The sequence below is a fragment of the Pristis pectinata genome, chromosome 11 (genome assembly GCF_009764475.1).
Source record: "Pristis pectinata isolate sPriPec2 chromosome 11, sPriPec2.1.pri, whole genome shotgun sequence".
In the NCBI taxonomy this organism is placed as follows: domain Eukaryota; kingdom Metazoa; phylum Chordata; class Chondrichthyes; order Rhinopristiformes; family Pristidae; genus Pristis; species Pristis pectinata.
Genome location: NC_067415.1, coordinates 64,565,022 through 64,585,278, shown reverse-complemented (window position 1 = coordinate 64,585,278; position 20,257 = coordinate 64,565,022). Strand labels below are relative to the sequence as shown.

The 20,257-nt window shown below is 39.3% G+C and overlaps 1 protein-coding gene across 3 annotated transcripts in view; it reads left to right on the top strand.

Annotated features, from left to right (window-relative positions):
- Positions 1-19,962, top strand: part of gpc5a (glypican 5a) — an 803,385-nt gene extending 783,423 nt beyond the window's left edge. For 2 of the 3 annotated variants that reach the window (XM_052025912.1, XM_052025909.1), the window contains one exon: positions 14,535-19,962. In XM_052025912.1, coding sequence (XP_051881872.1) covers positions 14,535-14,689 — 155 coding nt within the window. In that variant the 3' untranslated portion in view covers positions 14,690-19,962. The remainder of the gene's footprint in view (positions 1-14,534) is intronic. The other variant, XM_052025910.1, reaches the window with a different exon arrangement.
- The last annotated feature ends 295 nt before the right edge of the window (positions 19,963-20,257 follow it).

Sequence of the window (20,257 nt, the reverse complement as noted above, 5' to 3'; positions counted from 1 at the left end):
ATTTCCTTGTGGGGCAGGGAACATTGCAGCAAAAGCCTATATATCGTTGATACCCTTTATAAAAATACAATCTCAATTAGTGACTTGCAAGTCTAAAGGTAAAATCTTCCAACGTTTACTGGGGAAAATATTAATAGCTTTGCAGAGGACTGCAAAAGGGTTGGGGCAAATAGGAAGACAAGATTTCCTCTTTACTTTTCCAACAGAATACATTCCAACAGAATAGAGCCATTGATGGCTCTAATTTACAATGCATTAATTTCATGAATCTATTTTACATTAGTTAACAAAGAATTTCATTGACAGTGACCAGTAATAAGATTGGGTCTTCAGTTATTTAACATACACAGACTTGAGTTTTGTACATTGTTCAAGTTAATACACCAAGGGAAGTCAAAGCAGAAACAAAGTGCTTTAGCACTTATGACCTTGATGTTCATTTAATCTCTAAATCAGTTTTAATCAATACGAAGGTTTTTTAAACAAAATGAGTCCCAAGAGAAACAAACACTATGCCAGCAAAAAAAAAGAGCTGATGGAGGAATTCAGTAGATCAGGCAGCACCTGTGGAGGGAAATTGATAGTTGACTTTTTGGGTCAAGACCGTTAATCTGCAGTGAAAGAGTAGAGGGGAGATCGTACATATAAAGAGGTGAGGGAGAGGGGTTTGGCAAGTGCTAGCAACAATAAGTGGATGCAGGTGAGGAGAGGTTGATGGGTAAATGGAGTCAGGTGGGGAAGGAAAGGGCAGAGACAGCAACAGAGGCTGGGAGGTGATAAGTGGAGACAGCAAAGGGCTACAGATTATGGAATCTGATAAGAAAGGAAGGTGAATAGTGGAACCAAGTAAGGGAGGTGGGGTGGGCAGATAGGAACTGATAATGACAGGGATAGTGGACCCCTTCTGTTGAGACCTGCTTTCCTGTTTATTTCCCATATTGTTTGTCTGTGGCTTATCCACAGTTCAATATGTGCACTATCTAACATGAATGCTGATGATACTTCTGCATGTCCAGTAATCTCCATTTTAAATGCATTATACACACAGAAGTTTCAATATGCACTATAAGATCCCAATCACTTTTAAAGATGATTTTACTTCAGAAATCAATCACACAACATATAAAAAAAATACACAAGAAGTAATTGAATTTCAAGTCAGAACTTTGAACCTGTTCACAGGATTTTATTCTGAATAATTGCCTAACATTAATAAAGTACTAATTCTATCTCTCATAGTTCAGCTGTATCCACTAGATGGAATATTTCACAACACAATTGAGTTTAAGTAACAAAGCAGCACACCTGCTTTGACTAGTGATGAAGAGGTGTTAGTCAAGATGAATACAAATGAAGGGACAGTGCCCACCTTGTGGAATAAAAAATGCAAATTTATACCCACGTACAGTTTATAAAAATTGAACTCCCACCTAGAGTGTTGCATGATCTCCAATCCATTCTTGGATCATTTTAATTGGATAATGAATTTTGACCACATTTGGATAAATGAAGGAGTTTCTGGGGCTAATGATTATAGAAAAAAAATGAGTGGTGCAAACATCCAGGATCATTGAGAATAAACAAATCATGTGCATTCCTTCGGCCAAATGCACTGATAGTCATGATATTCAATTTCATTGAATGAAATTTATTTGACGAAGTTAATTGGGATTTCTGTAAGGGCCTTTTTAGTCTTATGGATAAATTCATTCAGAAGCTGCACTAGTGGGACTCCAGCTACGCAGAGGAAGTTGATTTTCCATCTATCAATCTATCTAACAAATCTTATTTGTAACCATCTATCTCTATCTGTACACACAAACACACACACACACACACACACACACACACACCACACACACACGCGCGCGCGCAATCTATAGAGTCATACAGCATGGAAACAGGCCCTTCAACCATCAAACACCTACTTATACTAATCCTATAGTAATCATATTTTTATTCTCTCCACATTTGTACCAACTCGCCCCCATATTCTATCACTCGCCAACACACTAGGGGCAATATACAGTGGCTAAATAACCTGCCAACTTTCCTATATTTGGGATGAGGGAGAAAACCGGAGCATCTGGAGGAAACCCACCTGTTGACAGGGAGAATCTGCAAACTCCATGCAGATAGCACTAGAGGTCAAGGTTGAACCCAGATCACAGGAACTGTGGCTCTACTAGCTGTGTTATGGTGCCACCCTGCTCTTGGTGATCAGTGCAATTAATCAACCCACAGGTTGCCTGAAAACTTCTTGATACATAAAAAAGTCAATTACTTTTATCACAGTTGATGCCTGCAGTAGCCCACATTCCAGAATTTATTTGTCCTGAAGAAGGGTCCTGACCCAAAATGTTGACCGCCTGCTTTTCTCCATGGATGCTGCCTGGCCTGCTGAGTTCCTCCAGCATCATAGTGTTTTTCATCCAGATATTCCAGCATCTGCAGTCCTTTGTTTCTCATTTATTTGATAGCATCCTACAGCATTCTCTGTATGGAACCATAGAACCATAGAAGTAGAATAGTACAGCACACTGCAGGCCCTTCGGCCCACCATGTTGTGCCAACCTTTAAACCTCACCTAAGACTATCTAACTCCTTCCTCCCACATATCCCTCTATTTTAAATTCCTCCATATGCTTATCTAACAATCTCTTGAATTTCACCAACGTATCTGCCTCCACCACCACCCCAGGCAGTGCATTCCATGCCTCAACCACTCTCTGGGTAAAAAACCTCCCTCTTGATCTTCCCACCCATTACTTTAAAGCCATGCCCTCTTGTATTGAGCATTGGTGCCCTGGGAAAGAGGCGCTGGCTGTCTACTTTATCTATTCCTCTTGATATTTTGTATACCTCTATCATGTCTCCCCTCATCCTCCTTCTCTCCAAAGAGTAAAGCCCTAGCTCCCTTAGTCTCTCCTCATAATCCATACTCTCCAATCCAGGCAGCATCCTGGTAAATCTCCTCTGCACCCTTTCCAACGCTTCCACATCCTTCCTATAATGAGGTGACCAGAACTGGACACAGTACTCCAAGTGTGGTCTAAACAGAGTTTTGTAGAGCTGCATCATTACCTCGCGGCTCTTAAACTCCATCCCATGATTTATGAAAGCTAACATCCCATAAGCCTTCTTAACTACCCTATCCACCTGTGAGGCAACTTTCAGTGATCTGTGGATATGAATCCCCAGATCCCTCTGCTCCTCCACACTACCCAGAATCCTGCCATTAACCTTGTACTCCGCCTTGGAGTTTGTCCTTCCAAAGCGTACTACCTCACACTTCTCCGGATTGAACTCCATCTGCCACTTCTCAGCCCAGCTCTGCATCCTATCAATATCCCTCAGCAAACCTTCGACAGTCCTCCACACTATCCACAATACCATCGATCTTTGTGTCATCTGCAAACTTGCTAACCCACCCTTCTACCCCCCCCTCATCCAAGTCATTAATAAATATCACGAAAAGTAGAGGTCCCAGAACCGATCCTTGTGGGACACCGCTAGTCACAGCCATCTAATCTGAATGTACTCCCTCCACCACAACCTTCTGCTTTCTACTGGCAAGCCAATTTTGAATCCACCGGATCCCTTAGCCTCTGACCTTCTGAAGAAGCCTACCATGCGGAACCTTGTCAAACGCCTTACTAAAATCCATGTAGACCACATCTACTGCACTACCCTCATCAATCTGCCTGGTCACCTCCTCAAAGAATCCTACCAGGCTTGTGAGGCAAGATCTTCCCTTCACAAAGCTCTGCTGGTTGTCCCTAATCAGTCCATGATTTTCCAAATGCTCATCGATCCTATCTCTTAGAATCCTTTCTAACAGCTTACCCACCACAGACATAAGGCTGTAATTCCCTGAACTATCCCTATTACCTTTTTTGAATAAGGGAACAACATTTGCCAGCCTCCAAACCATTCCCGTGGACAAAGATCCTAGCCAACGGTTCAGCAATCTCCTTCATCGCCTCAGGGGGAAGCCTGGGGAATATTCCGTCAGGCCCCAGGGACTTATCTGTCCTAATATTTTCTAACAACTCCAACACATCCTCTCTCTTGATATCTACAGGCTCTAGAACATTAACCTTACCAACACTGTCCTCAGTGTCATCAAGGCCCCTCTCCTTGGTGAATGCTGAAGAGAAGTATTCATTGAGAACCTCACCCAGTTCCACAGCTTCCAGGCACATCTTCCCACCTTTGTCTCTAATCAGTCCTACCTTTACTCTCGTCATCCTTCTGCTCTTCACATGTGAAAAAAGCCTTGGGATTTTCCTTAACCCTACTCGCCAAGGCCTTTTCATGTCCCCTTCTTGCTCTCCTCAGCCCCTTCTTAAGCTCCTTCCTTGCTACCCTATATTCCTTTGGATAGATTGGATAGATCATTAATTATTAGTGAATGGAGCAACCGATGGTTTCTATTTCTTTGAGTATGAAAGTTGCTCCCTAATTGGAATCTCTGAAGCTGGAAAATGTATTATTGAAGGTTTGACTTTATCGCAAAGAGATTAATTGAATAAAAAAGCATAAAACAATTTTCTGGTTGAAAGGTAACAGTACACAAGTTGTCAAAAATTTGGCATCACCTTAACCTAAATGCCAACCATCTGAAAAGCATTAATAGGAAAGAATGCAAGGATTCACATAACTGAGTGATTCATGAACCCAAGCAGCAGCTGCCAAAGAAAGTCACACTACTCTAATACCATGTACTAATTAACTAAAGTAACCTTTAACGATTTAGTGTTGCACACAACGTAAAAATGTCATGTAACAATATTTTTAATCTTTAAATCAAGGCATCAATGTCATGTGACACACTCAATTCTCAAATGACACAACTCTTTCCGGTGGGACGTCTTCCACTGGAGGAACTTCATCTTGCTCTCATCGATTGCAGTGTTTCATTCCCTTAAGGTTCTTGAGATTTGGGCATGTGTAAGAACTACTGAAGCATCCTATTTAGTCTGATCCCCCACCAATTGTTAGGGGTCAATAACTGTAAGAGTTCAAGAATGGGAGTTTGTCCATTTACATTCAATTTCTTCATGTTGAGATTAGATGCATTAATATCACTTGATTTGATGGGCAATTGGAATGAATAGTTCCCATCTGATTTTGTTGTAGACATTCTCAGAGCCTTCTATTCTCCATTCTTCACATGTTCACGCTTTGATACAGTATATCACCAAAGTGCCCCATACCCTCTAGTCCATTATTCAAGGACATTAATACTTTTGACAGAGCCCTAACTCATTTTTATTTGACAATCACACATTCATTTGTGTTACTAGGGAGCCATCAAAAACAGGAATCCATGTGAGTTTCCCAGTTCCGAGGAAGACACTAAGGCCTATTGTTGTGCTTGTACAGCTGTTCAGAACAGACAGATTGGATCTGCAAATCTCCTGTTTCATATGGCTAAGCCACTCTTTGCATTTTCAGTCAGAGAAATCACCACTTCGCTCAATTTTTTTCACGAGGAATCACAGACATATTTTCAGTCAACAGACTGTACAGGGTGACTTCACTTCAAACTATATATTTAATCTTAATTTGTATTATAATTTTGACAGGCATTTCTGTTTCTTCATTATTTCTTATATTTGATCCATATTGTTGAAGTGTTTTTGGTTCAATAACAACAGCTATTGCTGCTGCCAAGAGTTGTTTAGTTATAAGTTTTGACTGATGGTGATCCAGAAGCAAAATAAGCTGAATGAGCAAACCCAGCATTGCTGGAGGAATATTGTTATTCTGCCACTGAGACCCTAGGAATTAAATGCAATGTTTTCAAATAAATAATTACAAGCTTGGTATTATCCTCTCTCTTGCCAATCTGCTTTTTGTTTCCTCTCCGTTTCATGCATCATTCCAACAGTGACAGAAGTAACAAACTCCCCATCCTCTTCACTAATCTCCATGATGTTGGACAGATGATGGACCAGGAGTATATTTGGGAGAAAATTCCATAATCATTTATATTCTGCTCTTTATTATCCATAACTTACAGTCTATACTTGCTAATCCAAATCATAGAGTGCGTGTTTCTTCAATAGAAGAATTTTGGACCAGCAAATTCAAACAGGGCCCTGAAACTAAATAAGCAATAATCAGTGGCCTAATACTTAAGTTTAGAATTTAAAATCATGCAATGATTTTAAAGAATTTAACTTTGCAAAGGAGCATTTTACTACTATGATACAATATACTATAATTGTCTCTGTAATTTTAAATACTTCTATCAGTCATGCAGTGCTCTTATTGAGTAATGTGTTGTCTCCTGGCTCTTCCAGATCTTATCACATTTTTACAAAAGTTTAGTAAAGTTTGTTTAAGTGGATCAAGGTATGTTCTAGATTTTGCCTTTGGACCTCTACACATTTAGTACACAGCTTGGTTGACATTGGATGACATTGATGTAACTGGCAGCTCATTGGTGTTGTCATTGTTCTCCATGAATGGCTTCAGTGTCAGTTATTGCGGGGACTTCAGGCTGAGCACAATGTGCATTGCCTGATTGATCAGCCAGCAGCTCCCCACAGGGATGCATCACACTTGACCAGCTTTTTTCTCGCCGCTTTTCAAATGGTAAAATATCTGGAATAAAAGCCAGTAATACATTCCCTCAGAAAGACTGACAGTCATAATTATTTCAAAATTTAAATTAATTCCACCTCCCCAAAACAATAGCAATATAATTCCTTTATAGAATTGTTTCAATATTTTCTTCTTAAAGCATTAATAATTTTACACTTGGCTTCTATATTTGCTGGGCAGCTGTTGACGAGACTCTAAGTGTCGAGACGACACCCTTAAGTGACTTGGTGTCAAATTTTGTTTGGTAATATTTTCATAAAAATCCCGAAAGTGTTTTACAATGTTAAAAATGCTGCATAGATGCAATTTTTTGGTGATGTTTATCAAGTGGGTTTGGGAGTCTGGGTCACTGATAGTCTGAATGAATTTACTTACTAACCAGCATTCCTAATATCATTACTTCCATCTTAATCCACAGAACATTTTTTTTCTGTGCTTAACGCTCATCTTTTGTAATTACTCCTAACTTCAGTCAAAGTCCAACTACCCAGAGTTACAAAAATATGTTTGCACTATTTGCATAATATTTACATATAACTCTTTCTGTACATATGGCAAGAGAAATTAAATAACTCAGCCGCCAACTTGCTTTTGATAATTGTTGTTAATGTAGTAGCACATGTTAAATACTGAAAGTTGAAATATATGAGTCTTTGAAGTATCATGGAAAATAATTTTAAAAATTGACACATTCAGCCCATTGAATTCATTCTGGTTGAAAATAAGCAATCTGGCCTAATCTCGCATTCCAGCACTTGGCCTATGGCCCCACAGTTCATGGATCTTCTAGTGCACAGAAAAGCTCTATTTACTTGTGATAAGGGTTTCTGTACTATCCCCCACCCCCACCCCTACCTTGTATGCAGTCAGTTCCAGATCCTGATCAACATCAGCATGACACATTATTTCCCCATCTCCCCTCCAATCCTTTTATCAATGATTTTAAATCTCTGTGCCATGGTTTTTGACCCCTCTGCTAACAAAAATATGTCCTTCCTATTTATTTTGTCTTGACCCCTTATAATTTTAAACACCTCAATTAAGTTTCCCCTTAGCCTCATCTGTCTCAAAGAAAAACCCTAACTTACCCAATCTTTCCTCTTGGGGAAGCACAGTGGCACAGCTATTCAAGCTGCTGCCTCTCTGATCCAATGACCAGCTTCAATCCTAACCTTTAGTGATATCTATGTGGAGTTTGGACATTTTCCCTGTGACCACATGGGTTTCCTCCCACACCCCAAAAAAATGTGCAGGTTGGTCGGTTAATTGGCCACTGTAAATTGCCCTATTGCCCCAGTGTGTAGGTGAGTAATACAATCTTGTGCGGGGGGGAGGGGGTGGAGTTGATGCAAATGTAGGAAAATAAAATGGGTTATAGAACATAGGACATTTCAACACAGTACAGGCCCTTTGGCCCAAGGTAGAATTAGTGTAAAAATGGGTGTTTGATACTCTGGGAGGGCTGAAGACCCTGTTTCCATGCTGTTTCTCTCTGCAGCTCCATAAAATTTCCCATTCCTGAAGATATTCTTGTAAATCCTCTGAACCTGCTCCAGTACAACCACATCTTTTCCGTAATGTGGTGACCAGAACCAATAGAGCTCAAGCTGGGACCTTATTAATGTTATGAAGATTGTGTCCATCATGCCTTTAGGTGGAGACAATCCACATTGCAGTTTCAGGAGATACTCTTTGGCCACTGGAAGGAGGAGGTTGAGGAGAAGGATGAGTCAGATCAGTCTCTTTTCTTGCAATTGGTCACAATTATGATGTCTCTGAGATCCCTTGGCATGTCCGCCTCTCTCCAGATGAGAAAAATGAGGTTGTGTATTTGTGATTGAAGTTCCTTACTGCCAAGTTTTAGGATGGTGGTCAGTCCAACATCCATTAAGTATCTGACATGGCAGGGTCATGGGGACATCCTTGCATTTTCTCACCCAGATAATTATATAATCTAACAGGTGCCATTCCCCTTATTGGTGTATTACTATATTTTCTTCATATCTCTGATGAAATAGGGTATTTTCATGATAAGAAAACTTTCCCCACTTCCTACTTGTCAATCACCCCTTACCAGTGGATTGTAACCATTCCAAGAAAAAGTAGAGAGCATCACCAACCACTTTATGGGGCCTTTTCTGACCTCACTAAAATCTTTGACTCTATCAATTACAAAGGATTGTGGAATACCCTCCTCAAATTAGGCTGTCTGGAGAAATTTGTACCCATCTTATGGCTATGATTATGCCATAACATTCTGTGAATTATTTCTGGAATGCACTGCCCAAAGAGAGATGAATGCAGGTTCAACTATAATCTTCAAAATTGAACTGGATAAATGTTGCAGGTAGAGAACCTGCAAAGCTATGGGGAGGGCAGATGTCTAATTATCATTAATTATGATTAATTGATTTTAAAAGAGTTTATACCATAACAATGGACTGAATGGCCTGGGTTTGTGCTGTTCATCCGATCATTCCATGATGCCATTGTAAAGTTTGTTGCAAATCAATCAACGTAAAGGATCTTTGACTTGACTTCAAATTGTTCTCTCCACAGAATGCTGTCTGAGTTGAGCTTACTGTTGTTGTTACTGTTTGAAGTTCCATTGATTGTGATTTTGAAGTGAAGAAATTTCAGTTTCATGGAAAACTTCCAACATTTCTCAGTGGTCAATATTCCATGTCAATTATATGTTGTCACTTCTGCTACAAAACTGGCAACATACTTTCTGGTTATTTCTTTAATGTTCTCCTGACTTTTTCTGTCAAGCAAAGCTGCCACTGAATGGAATTCTTCTGCTTCTTTGCTACTTATGTTGCTTTATCCATAGCAAACTAAAGCTTGTATTGCATTGTACAATAATCAATAACGCAAACAAAGTCTGTCATTTTCTTCATAATGAATTTGTCTACATGAGCAAGATTATTTGGAAAGACAGAACAACACTATGAAATGTTGGTATGGTTAATAAAAACAAACTAAGGAACAGTGAACGAGACTGCAGTCCCCTGGTGAATGAGAAATAAATGATTCATTTATTCATTTGCTTCAAGCAACTTCACGTACTATCAGTCAAGAAATTTCTAGTATCATTATTCTCTGAAGCCAGCATTAGATGGCGGTACTGAGATGGCCCCTAGCATCCATAAAAAATTGCAAATATGGCGGGTGTGGTGGGGGCAGGGTGGTGTGGAGGGGTGAAGCGGCGGACAGGGGTATGTTGTTGTAGGTAGGGAGAAAGTGAACTGTCAATCTTGAAGATATGATAAAGAAATCACAAAACAGGAGCAGGGGGCAGATTACCAATCAATCTAGAGGATGGGAGGGAGAGAATGCAGGGCTATAAGAGCTGGTTGTTTAGACCAGCAACCGAGAGAGAAGTTAAGTGATGAGGAGAGACTGCAAGTCATAAAAAAAGAAAAAGTGCTGTCAACATCAGTTAGGATGTCAAATAAAAGACCGAGGCCAGAAGGGGTTGTTGGACCTGGAGAAAGAATAGATGGGAGAGACCCTGGGGCTTGTGGAGGATGGGCCAACAGTCAGGAGTTACATGGGATTATAAATGATTAAGGAGCAGAAATAGAAAACCAGACCAGCAATCAAGAGGAAAATGGATCAGTGAGAATGTACAACAAAGGACTTGGGCTGTGGTTTAAGTTGGGGAGGGGGAATTGTCAGCTGGTAGTACAGGAAGGTTTGTGTGATGGGTAAACTGTCCTGCGATTACTAACTCTTTATTACTTACGTGCCAGTTTAATCCAGTTGCTCACTTCTCCATTTAGCAGCAGGTCTTCTGAACTCTAGAATCCAAGCCAGCCAGTATTAAATTTAAATCAGGGTCTCAACTGCAGTGTGGGAGAATAATTTAAATATTTTAATGAGGTGTCCCACCTCTCAAAATCAGGACATTGACATGTCACATGAACTGCTCCCATAAAAATGATGGCAAACATGTACATGACAGAATGAGGTCACATTACTTGATTTTAAATTTCTTATCCTACCAGCCAAGCCTCTGCTGTCAAGGTGGGATTAAAGTTTTGCCAATTAATTTTTTTCCTTGCTGGATGATCCCTTATCATTTTAATAAGAAAAAAATGATATGGATAAATACCACAGGACTTCATTGTTTCTTACAGAAACATTACAAAATATTGCAGTAATGTTTGATGTGAGAAAAAGGAGTAGCCATTTTATGCACAGCACAATCCCAGAAATGAGGAAGAATGGAGTACAGGGAAATAGGCCTTATGTGGACAAATGGGGTTAGTATAGATAGGTATCATTGTCAGCATAGACGAGGTGGGCTGTAAAGGCCCGTTTTTGTACTTTACGTTTTTATGATGCTATGAGCCAAATAACCTGTCAGTCAGCTTTTGTTATGTTTGTTGTGTGAGGAATTTTAACCAGAATACAAGATGATCTGCCCTGCTTTGCTTTATAAAATGGGATAGGAGGTTTCACTTAGTTCACAATGTAATAAGTGGATTTTGGCTGGATTACCTATGATGAGTTTCTATATTGCCAGATTTCATTTTTGTGGCACTCAGGGACACCATGCACACATAATTCCATCTTCTGGATGTTGGGAGGTCGACAAACTGACCATCCACAGCCAATGGGTTTCTGGTGAGATTGAGTGGAAGATAATCCTTCTCTCACAATGAGAAGAAGGTATGACTCGTGCAGCATTTATAATTCTAAGGGTACCCTTATCACACAGTGTTACCTTATACCATTGTTTTACCAGCTGTTTAGTTGAGGGTTCTTGCCTTTAGTGAAGTATATTCTATCATTTGAAAATACAAGGAGTATGAGAGACTACAGCATGACAGTTTGTTGTTGTGTTGTTGCTTGAAGAGATAGCAGGACAGTAATCTGATGTGAAGACAATAGTAAACAGGATTCTCTAAGTAGAGCAGTGATGATGCAGACAGCGGTTGTTTAGAATATGTTGGTGAGTTTAAGAGATATAACTGGATATAACCATTCACCATGTACCTTGTCTTTGTTGAGGACAGAGAACAGAAAGATGTAGTAATACATAAGAAGAATACACAAAGTCTTTGCTGGTGGCATGGCCGTGATAATAGATGCACTAGTGAATCAATTACCATCATGCACTGCAGACAAGGTATCGTTCAAAATGATAGAGATTTTTAAAAACTATAAGTCTGAAATGTGCAACTGGGCCAGATGAAACTGTTGATGAATACCTCATCAAGTTTCCAGCCGTTTTTAGATCCTGCAACGGGGAATCACTTAGTATGCACATTCCTCAGGCAACATTACTCAGGCAACATTACTTAGCTTAGAAGATAAAGCTTTGAAGGTGAATCTAGAATGGCTACTTGAAACATAAATAGAAAATGCTAGAATCACTCAGCAAGTAAGGCAGCATCAATGGAAAGAGAAATAGTGCCTTCCTCTCTTTCCACAGAATGTTGCCTGACCTGCAGAGCTTTTCCAGCATTTTCAGTTTTATTTCAGATTTCCAGCACCTGCAGTTTTTTTTTATTTTCATGGAGAATTGCCACTTGTATGGAAGTGATGTTTTGAGAACGGCGACAATTTTGCTCAAGGTGTGATTCTGGAATGTGCATGTGTAGGGAGGACATGTTCTGCCAAGGGGAAAAGCAACTGCAGAGGGATACTGGAGTTGTGCAAAGACTCCTGAACAACCCAGGAATCAATGATATACTTGTGGCCATGGATGTGGTCACCTTAATCATTAAAAGGCCACAGCTATGATGAACAAGTATGAGAATTGTTGCTGGTGCAATCATTTATCAGAATGAGCAGTTGTTCAGTGCAGTTCCATTGGTAAGTTCAGACCATTCTATGTTCTCCATAAAGGAGAACTGCACCTTGACAGGAAGGCAATCTGTAGAATTGACATGGAACTTGAAGGCCAGCAGAAATTTTTGGAGCAGCATAAGCAGCTCATTCCAACTCATTCCTACTGTAGCCTTGTTATTGTCTGCAATATCTATTTCCATGTGTTATCAATGATACTGAATTCAAGCAAATATTTGGAATGAAAACACAAGTGTGACATTAGGACAAGCAAACACAATCTCTTTGAATGAAGCTTCAAAGCATCTCAGGCATGTGACAGGATATAAGTTTTAGTGAAAGGAAATACATTCCCAGATACCAGTTGCATGTTTATTGTTTGCTTCATGGGTATAAATTGGATAATAGAATGGGGAGAGATTGTATCTATTATTAAAGTGCACAACAGGACAAAATGCACTAAAATCCTGAGGCTGCCTCCCATGGCCAGGTCTGGCTGAAATATATGCAATATATCAGTTATATTTGGACATCCTTAGTGGTTATCCGAGACAATTAGTACAGCCTCCTTGCACATTTATGAGAAGTGTCATACTTTGACATTTTTATTTCTCTTTGACGTTTGCCAACACTGGGCAAACCAAGAACTAGGCCTGTTCTCCGTGTTTTGTCCACCAGTTTCGATAAGACAGCCTGCACAAATTGGGACTCCAGGGCTTGTGCAATGCTTCTGAACATTTGATCATGATCATCAGCTTACCAGAAAAATACTAATGAGGTTTAAGTTGTGATTTCAGTTGAGCCTCAATCCCCTGGCTTCTGGTGCCCATTCCAAGTTGATTAATTATTCTGAGTCTGAAAGGGAGCTGAAGCCAACTTCTCCCCAAACATCTAACTGACAGTAGTGTGATATAAAATAATAAGGAAAATCTGCAGGGTGGGTTTGATTGCTCAAAGTAAAAGAGTCAGCTTTTGATTCAGATGCTGTGTGCAGAGAATTCATTATTTAGAAATCAGAATGGTATGGTTTTAACTGTCTGAAGCAAAATTTCAAAAGCACACTCCCAACAATTTTTGACAACTGGACAAACCTCATCTCAAACATATAACTATAACAGCCAGTACTTTCTGAAAGAATTAATTTTCTTGGATGTATTCTTTCTTTATTTTTCTGCATTTTACCTGGGTTTACAAGTTATTATGATTGTACATTTGCAGAAATGTACAAAAATATGAAGAGTCCTTAGCATGTAACAACTGTTGATGAATGCCAGGGCAAAAGTATTTTGTAATAAAATCTGAAAATGCAGGAAACACTCAGCGGATCAGGCGGCAGCATTTATGGAAAGAGTAACACCATTCAAGCTTCGGGTTGAAGATCTTTCATCAGAACTATGAAACTGAGAAAACAAGTTAGTTTTCTCTTTCCGCAGATGCAGTCTGACCTGCAGAACGTTTACAGCATCTTCTGTTTTTATTTCATTTCTCCAGCATCTGTAGTTTTTGATTTGCAAGTGTATTTTGGAGATATAGATGTACATATAAGACAATTGAATTACAACAACTAATCTTGGGCTGGAAAATTACCACGTCCTCCTGATCAGACCTTTCTGTATCATTGCAATGATCTTAATCTCCTGCTAAAGAAAAATACAGTGAATGGTATTGGTTATGGCCTTGCTCTAATGTTATCAGTGCAGATGACTGTTTTAATTATACGTATTGACTTATAGGAAACTTCTTCTTCAGCTGGCATGATATAATTGTTATGTCAATATTGATGTAATTTAATCAGTGTATTGACTTTAGAATTATTTATTATGAGGGATAATTTCACATAACTGCTTCTCCAGCAAGGAATTAAGTTTTATGTTAGTTGATGATATTTCACATGATGCCATTGCCTGGATTATTGTTTTTTCATTCTCTTATAAAGCCCTATATTTGTCCATGACTGGAAACCAAAATCTTAATTTGTGTAATATTGATTGGAATTTTATTGGAGGAGCAAAGTGTGGCAATCCCTGGAACTCTGTATATTTAGACTGATACATAGTTTAACATTCTTTTAGCTTAACAGATAAAACAGTGCATCACTCTCTGTTTCTTATTTCCTTCAGCAGGGCTGCCTGACAAGAAAAATAGGCACAGATTCGCTCTGGGTGATGCTGATACAACCTCTTGGACAAACAAACCTGGTGCAGGAGCCGTGTTGTCACGTGGAATTATAATAGTTCCTCTGATCACTTTGGTAGTTTTGATTCTCCTTTGGTAAATCCATATCACTCAACTTTTGCCTTATACTTTATAGCTGAATTCTGAAAGCACAATGACACAAATATATTTAACGGTTTAGTGCCAATGATGGACATTTACTTTTGAAATACTATTTGCTTTGATTACTTTAGTTATTCAGAACATGCTGCAAAGAAGATGTGTTCGCTCTATGTAATTTTACGACAATGCTTTAAAATATTGATCCTTACAAAGCTTCTTTCCATAATTATTGCTGCACTGGATAGAAAATGCAGATACATTTCTGCTTAAAACAATTGAAACACAATGCATATGTTTTCATTATACTACCTTCTTCACCCTTGTGCCCTCAGCTGCCAGGAACAATTAAATTAGAATGTAGCGCTTTATTAGCTGTGAATGCGTGGTTAATCTAGTTTTAGATCCTGAACCCTTTTCAAAATATGCTCACATTATTCCAGTATGCTCCTGTTGGCATTCCCAAGATTTTCCTCCCAGTGTTCCCTGCCCACTTGCTGTTTTTTCTCCTTTGATTGGTCTTTTTTTGCAGTTTTGCCCTTTGAATTGTGCCCTACTGCATTCGCAGCTTTTGATACAAGTCTTTGCCTCAGATTTCTTTTTTGATGAAAAGCAGAGACCTCTCAGATTCTCCACCAGGGCCAATAGATATGGAGCATGCTACCTCAGTATGAAGCAAGTTTAACAAGAGTACCTAATGAAATACAATGTAAATCAATGACCAGACATGATCAGCTGGGAAAGTGGGCAAAGAAATGGCAGATGGAATTTAACTCAGCCAAGTGTGAAGTGATGCAATTTTGGAAGTTAAACAAGAACAGGGCATTCACATTGAATGGCACAGCCCTGGGGATTATTGTTGAATGTAGAGATCTTGGGCTACAAGCACATAGTTCCTCGAAAGTGACAACACAGATAGACAACGTAGTGAAGGCATGCAGCACTTTTGCCTTCATCGGCCGAGGCATTGAGTGCAAGAGTTGAGATGTCATATTACAGTTGCACAAAATATTGGATAAACTACACTTGATGTATTGTGTGCAGGTCTGATCACCACACTACAGGAAAGATTTGATTAAGCCAGAGTGGGTACAGATAAGATTCACAAGAATATTGCCTGGATTGGTGAGTAGAGTTAAGGAAAACCACAAGGCATTTTTCACTTACGTGAAGAGCAGAACGATGATGAGAGTAAAGGTAGGACCGATCAGAGACAAAGGTGGGAAGATGTGCCTGGAAGCTGTGAAAGTGGGTGAGGTTCTCAATGAATACTTCTCTTCAGTATTCACCAAGGAGAGGGGCATTGATGATGCTGAGGACAATGTTGGTAAGGTTAATGTTCTAGAGCATGTGGATATCAAGAAAGAGGATGTATTGGAGCTGTTAGAAAGTATTGGGACAAATAAGTCCCCAGGGCCTGACAGAATATTCCCCCGGCTGCTCCATGAGGCGAGGGAGGAGATTGCTGAACTGTTGGCTAGGATCTTTGAGTCTTCATTGTCCATGGGAATGGTACCGGAGGACTAGAGGGTGGCAAATGTTTTACCCTTATTCAAAAAAGGTAGTAGGGATAGTCCAGGGAATTATAGACCAGTGAACCTTACATCTGTGGTGGGCAGACTGTTGGAAAGGATTATTAGAGATAGGATCTATGGGTATTTAGAGAATCATGGTCTGATCATGGACAGCCAGCATGGCTTTGTGAAGGGCGGATCATGTCTCATAAGCCTGATAGTGTTCTTTGAGGAGCCAACCAAGCAGATAGGGCAGTAGATGTGGTCTACATGGATTTTAGTAAGGCATTTGACAAGGTTCCACGTGGTAGGCTTCTTCAGAAGGTCAGAGGGCATGGGATCCAGGGAAGCTTGGCCATGTGGATTCAGAATTGGCTTGCCTGTAGAAAGCAGAGGGTTGTGGTAGAGGGAGTGCATTCAGATTGGAGGGCTGTGACTAGCAGTGTCCCACAGGAATCTGTTCTGGGACCTCTGCTTTTCGTGATTTTTATTAATGACTTGGATGAGGAGGTAGAAGGGTGGTTTGGCAAGTTTGCAGACAACACAAAGGTTGGTGGTGTTGTGGATAGTGTAGAGGATTGTCAAAGATTGCAGAGGGATATTGATAGGATGCAGAGCTGAGCTGAGAAGTGGCAGATGGAGTTCAATCAGGAGAAGTGTGAGGTGGTACACTTTGGAAGGACAAACTCCAGAGAGGAGTACAAAGTTAATGGCAAGATTCTGGGTAGTGTGGAGGAGCAGAGGGATCTTGGAGTTCATATCCACAGATCCCTGAAAGTTGCCTCACAGGTGGATAGGGTCATTAAGAAAGTTTATGGGATGTTAGCATTCGTAAGTCACGGGATCAAGTTTACGAGCCGCGAGGTAATGATGCAGCTCTACAAAACTCTGGTTAGGCCACACTTAGAGTACTGTGTCCAGTTCTGGTCACCTCATTATAAGAAGGATGTGGAAGCATTGGAAAGGGTGCAGAGGAGATTTACCAGGATGCTGCCTGGTTCAGAGTTATGAGGAGAGACTAAGGGAGCTGGGGCTTTACTCTTTGGAGAGAAGAAGGATGAGAGGAGACATGATAGAGGTGTATTAAGAGGAATAGATAGAGTAGGCAGCCAGCGCCTCTTTCCCAGGGCACCAATGCTCTATACAAGAGGGCATGGCTTTTAAAGTAGTGGGTGGGAAGTTCAAGGGAGATATTAGAGGAAGGTTTTTTACCCAGGGAGTGGTTGGGGCATGGAATGTGGTGGAGGCAGGTACATTGGTCAAATTCAAGGGATTGCTAGATAAGCATATGGATGAATTTAGGGGGATATGTGGGAGGAAGGGGTTAGATAGTCTTAGGCGAGGTTTAAAAGGTCGGCACGACATTGTGGGCCAAAGGGCCTGTATTGTGCTGTACTGTTCTATCATCCTATGATTCTATGATTGGAGGGCTTGAGTTATAAAGAGAGATTGGATAGGCTGGTTCTGCTTTCCCTGGGGCAAAGGAGACTGCAAGCTGATGTGATAAAGATTTATAGAATTATGAGGGACATAGATAGGGTAAATAGCCAGAATCTGTTTCCCCATGGTAGGGGTGTCTAAAACTAGAGGGAATAGGTTTAAGGTGAGAGGGAGGAGCTTTAAAGGGGATTGGAGAGGTAAATTTTTCATGCAGAGAGTTGTTAGTTTCTGGAATGAGCTGCCAGAGGAGGTGGCGCAAGCAGGATCAGTAGCAACATTTTAGAAGCACCTGAACAGGTACTTGAATGAGCAGGGCATAGAGGGATAGAGGGATTAATGCAAGCAAGTGGAATTAGTATCGATAGGCATGATGGTTAGCATAGAAGCAGTGGGTCAAAGGGTCCATTTCCATGAACTACACTCTCTGCCGCCATGACATGCAAGAAACCAGTACTTAAAGGGTATGGAGAGAGAGGAATGTACACAATAAAAGAAATATATGTGATCTCACTGCATCCCAAAGGACTTTACAGTCAAAAAAGTACTTCATGAAAGCAGGATAATCCACAGATGCTGGATATTTGAAACAAAACAGGAAATGCTACAAATACTCAGCAGACCAAACAGCATCTGTGGAGAAAGAAACAGTTAACGTTTCAGATCAATGACTTGTCATCAGTATTTTCTGACGCACAATTACCATTCAACGCATAGCCAATTAACACACAGCAAAGCCCTAGAAACAGTAACATAATAATATCCAAATCAGTTGTGAAGTGCATGAAAACACTGCTACTCAAGGTAAATTATAAGACAATTTAGATTTATATTTTAATTTTAGTGTTACATATGAATAAAATAATTTAAAGTTCACACGCAATTAACACATTTTTAAACATTCTGTGGGATAACATATGCTGGAGCAAAAACTCAATTATTTTCATCATAAAATAATACAAAATGTATCTTTCTTAAGCATATTTTTCTTTCTACTACCCTACATACATTCATTGTAATCTTTCACAAGGACAACCATGTTTATCCATTTCATGAAAGAAAGCAACAAAATTTGTGGAGCTCTGAACCATAAATAACCAAAATAAAACATTTTATCTAAATGCTTTTTGCATGGATTTTCACCTTACAAAATATTAAAAATTCTTTCTTTCATTTATTGAGGTTCTTTCTCCAGCTACATAATTGGTTACTCAGACCAACTTGTCAACAGATAAATTGACTGCAGGAAAGGATTAACAACAGGACTCCCAGAAATTGGTCTCCAATACAGCAAACTCATCATTCACTGCAAACAGATTCTATTTAAAAAGAGTCCCCACTACCGACAGTAAACAGAATATATAACTGAAACTATCTCAGTCACCATGATATATTCAGAAAAATGCAGTGAATGAAGAATAGTTACATAATACAACATTGTTTATTCTCCTCTCCAGCAAGATATGGGCACTGTTACCTACAAATTATAAAATTAATGTGATATTTATAGCAATATCATCACTAAGCCTGATTTGACAAAGGACAAAATGGGCAATCTTCCCCATTTTGGCCAGGAATAATTATATACTGTCAATAATGTTTGAAACAGTATTGAAAAATATTTAACATTACAAGAGGATTGACATCTTTTTAATAAAGTAATAGTAGATTTTGTTACACGAAAGCATTCTCTTCGCATAATTCTTGCAAGCAGTAGAAGCTAGTTATTAATGGTGCGCAATTAAATATTACTGTTGCTATTTTCTCACTTTAATATTTGACCAAATTGTAATCAACAGTAAATAATTTGGAATGAAAAATCCATATATACTATATTGCCTTTCACACACTAATATATTTTCTTTACCACTATAAATGGAGTGTTCAATTATATTATTGCTTGTTTTCATTTTGCAGAAAATGTGCACATTTTAAATAATTTTAGAATTGACAATGAATTAAATGATGCCACATATATACAAAATATTATTTCACCTGCTGAACAACCCATTTTCTGCAACACTGAAGCTGGATTGCTCAGTTTTACAATTAACTATTATTGAATGTGCAATGGCACTGTTCCCAGTTAAGTGAATATATTAAGTGAATATGTTAAATGACACTTTCTTGTTGTGAGATTAATTGATTTGACAGCTGTAACAAACAAAAATTTATTTCAGCTCATTTTATTCAGAAAAAAAGTCAATAATGTAATTAGTCATATATTGAACCTGATTGACAGAATATGCCATAGTATTTGAGAGCTACAGTTACCCAGTTATAACTGTGCCATATGTGCAGTGAACTCCTTAAATCACAATGAATAAATAACTACAATGTTCTAGCCAAGAACCTTTTCCACTGTGAAGGATGGAAACTGTATTTTTTGGTTTGATGCAGTTATCCACTGTTGAGTGATAGCAATATCTATGAACCAAATGGTTAGGATTACTTTGGATGCTTATGATTGTTGGCAACATTTACCTTTGCACAAATAGTGGTGAGATGTGGTGAGAGAAAACAGGACTGATTCTACTGTGAAATTAGTTCTGGCTAATTGTGAAACAAAATACCTTGGCATCTGATACATTGTGAGAAACGTTATGTTTATCATAACT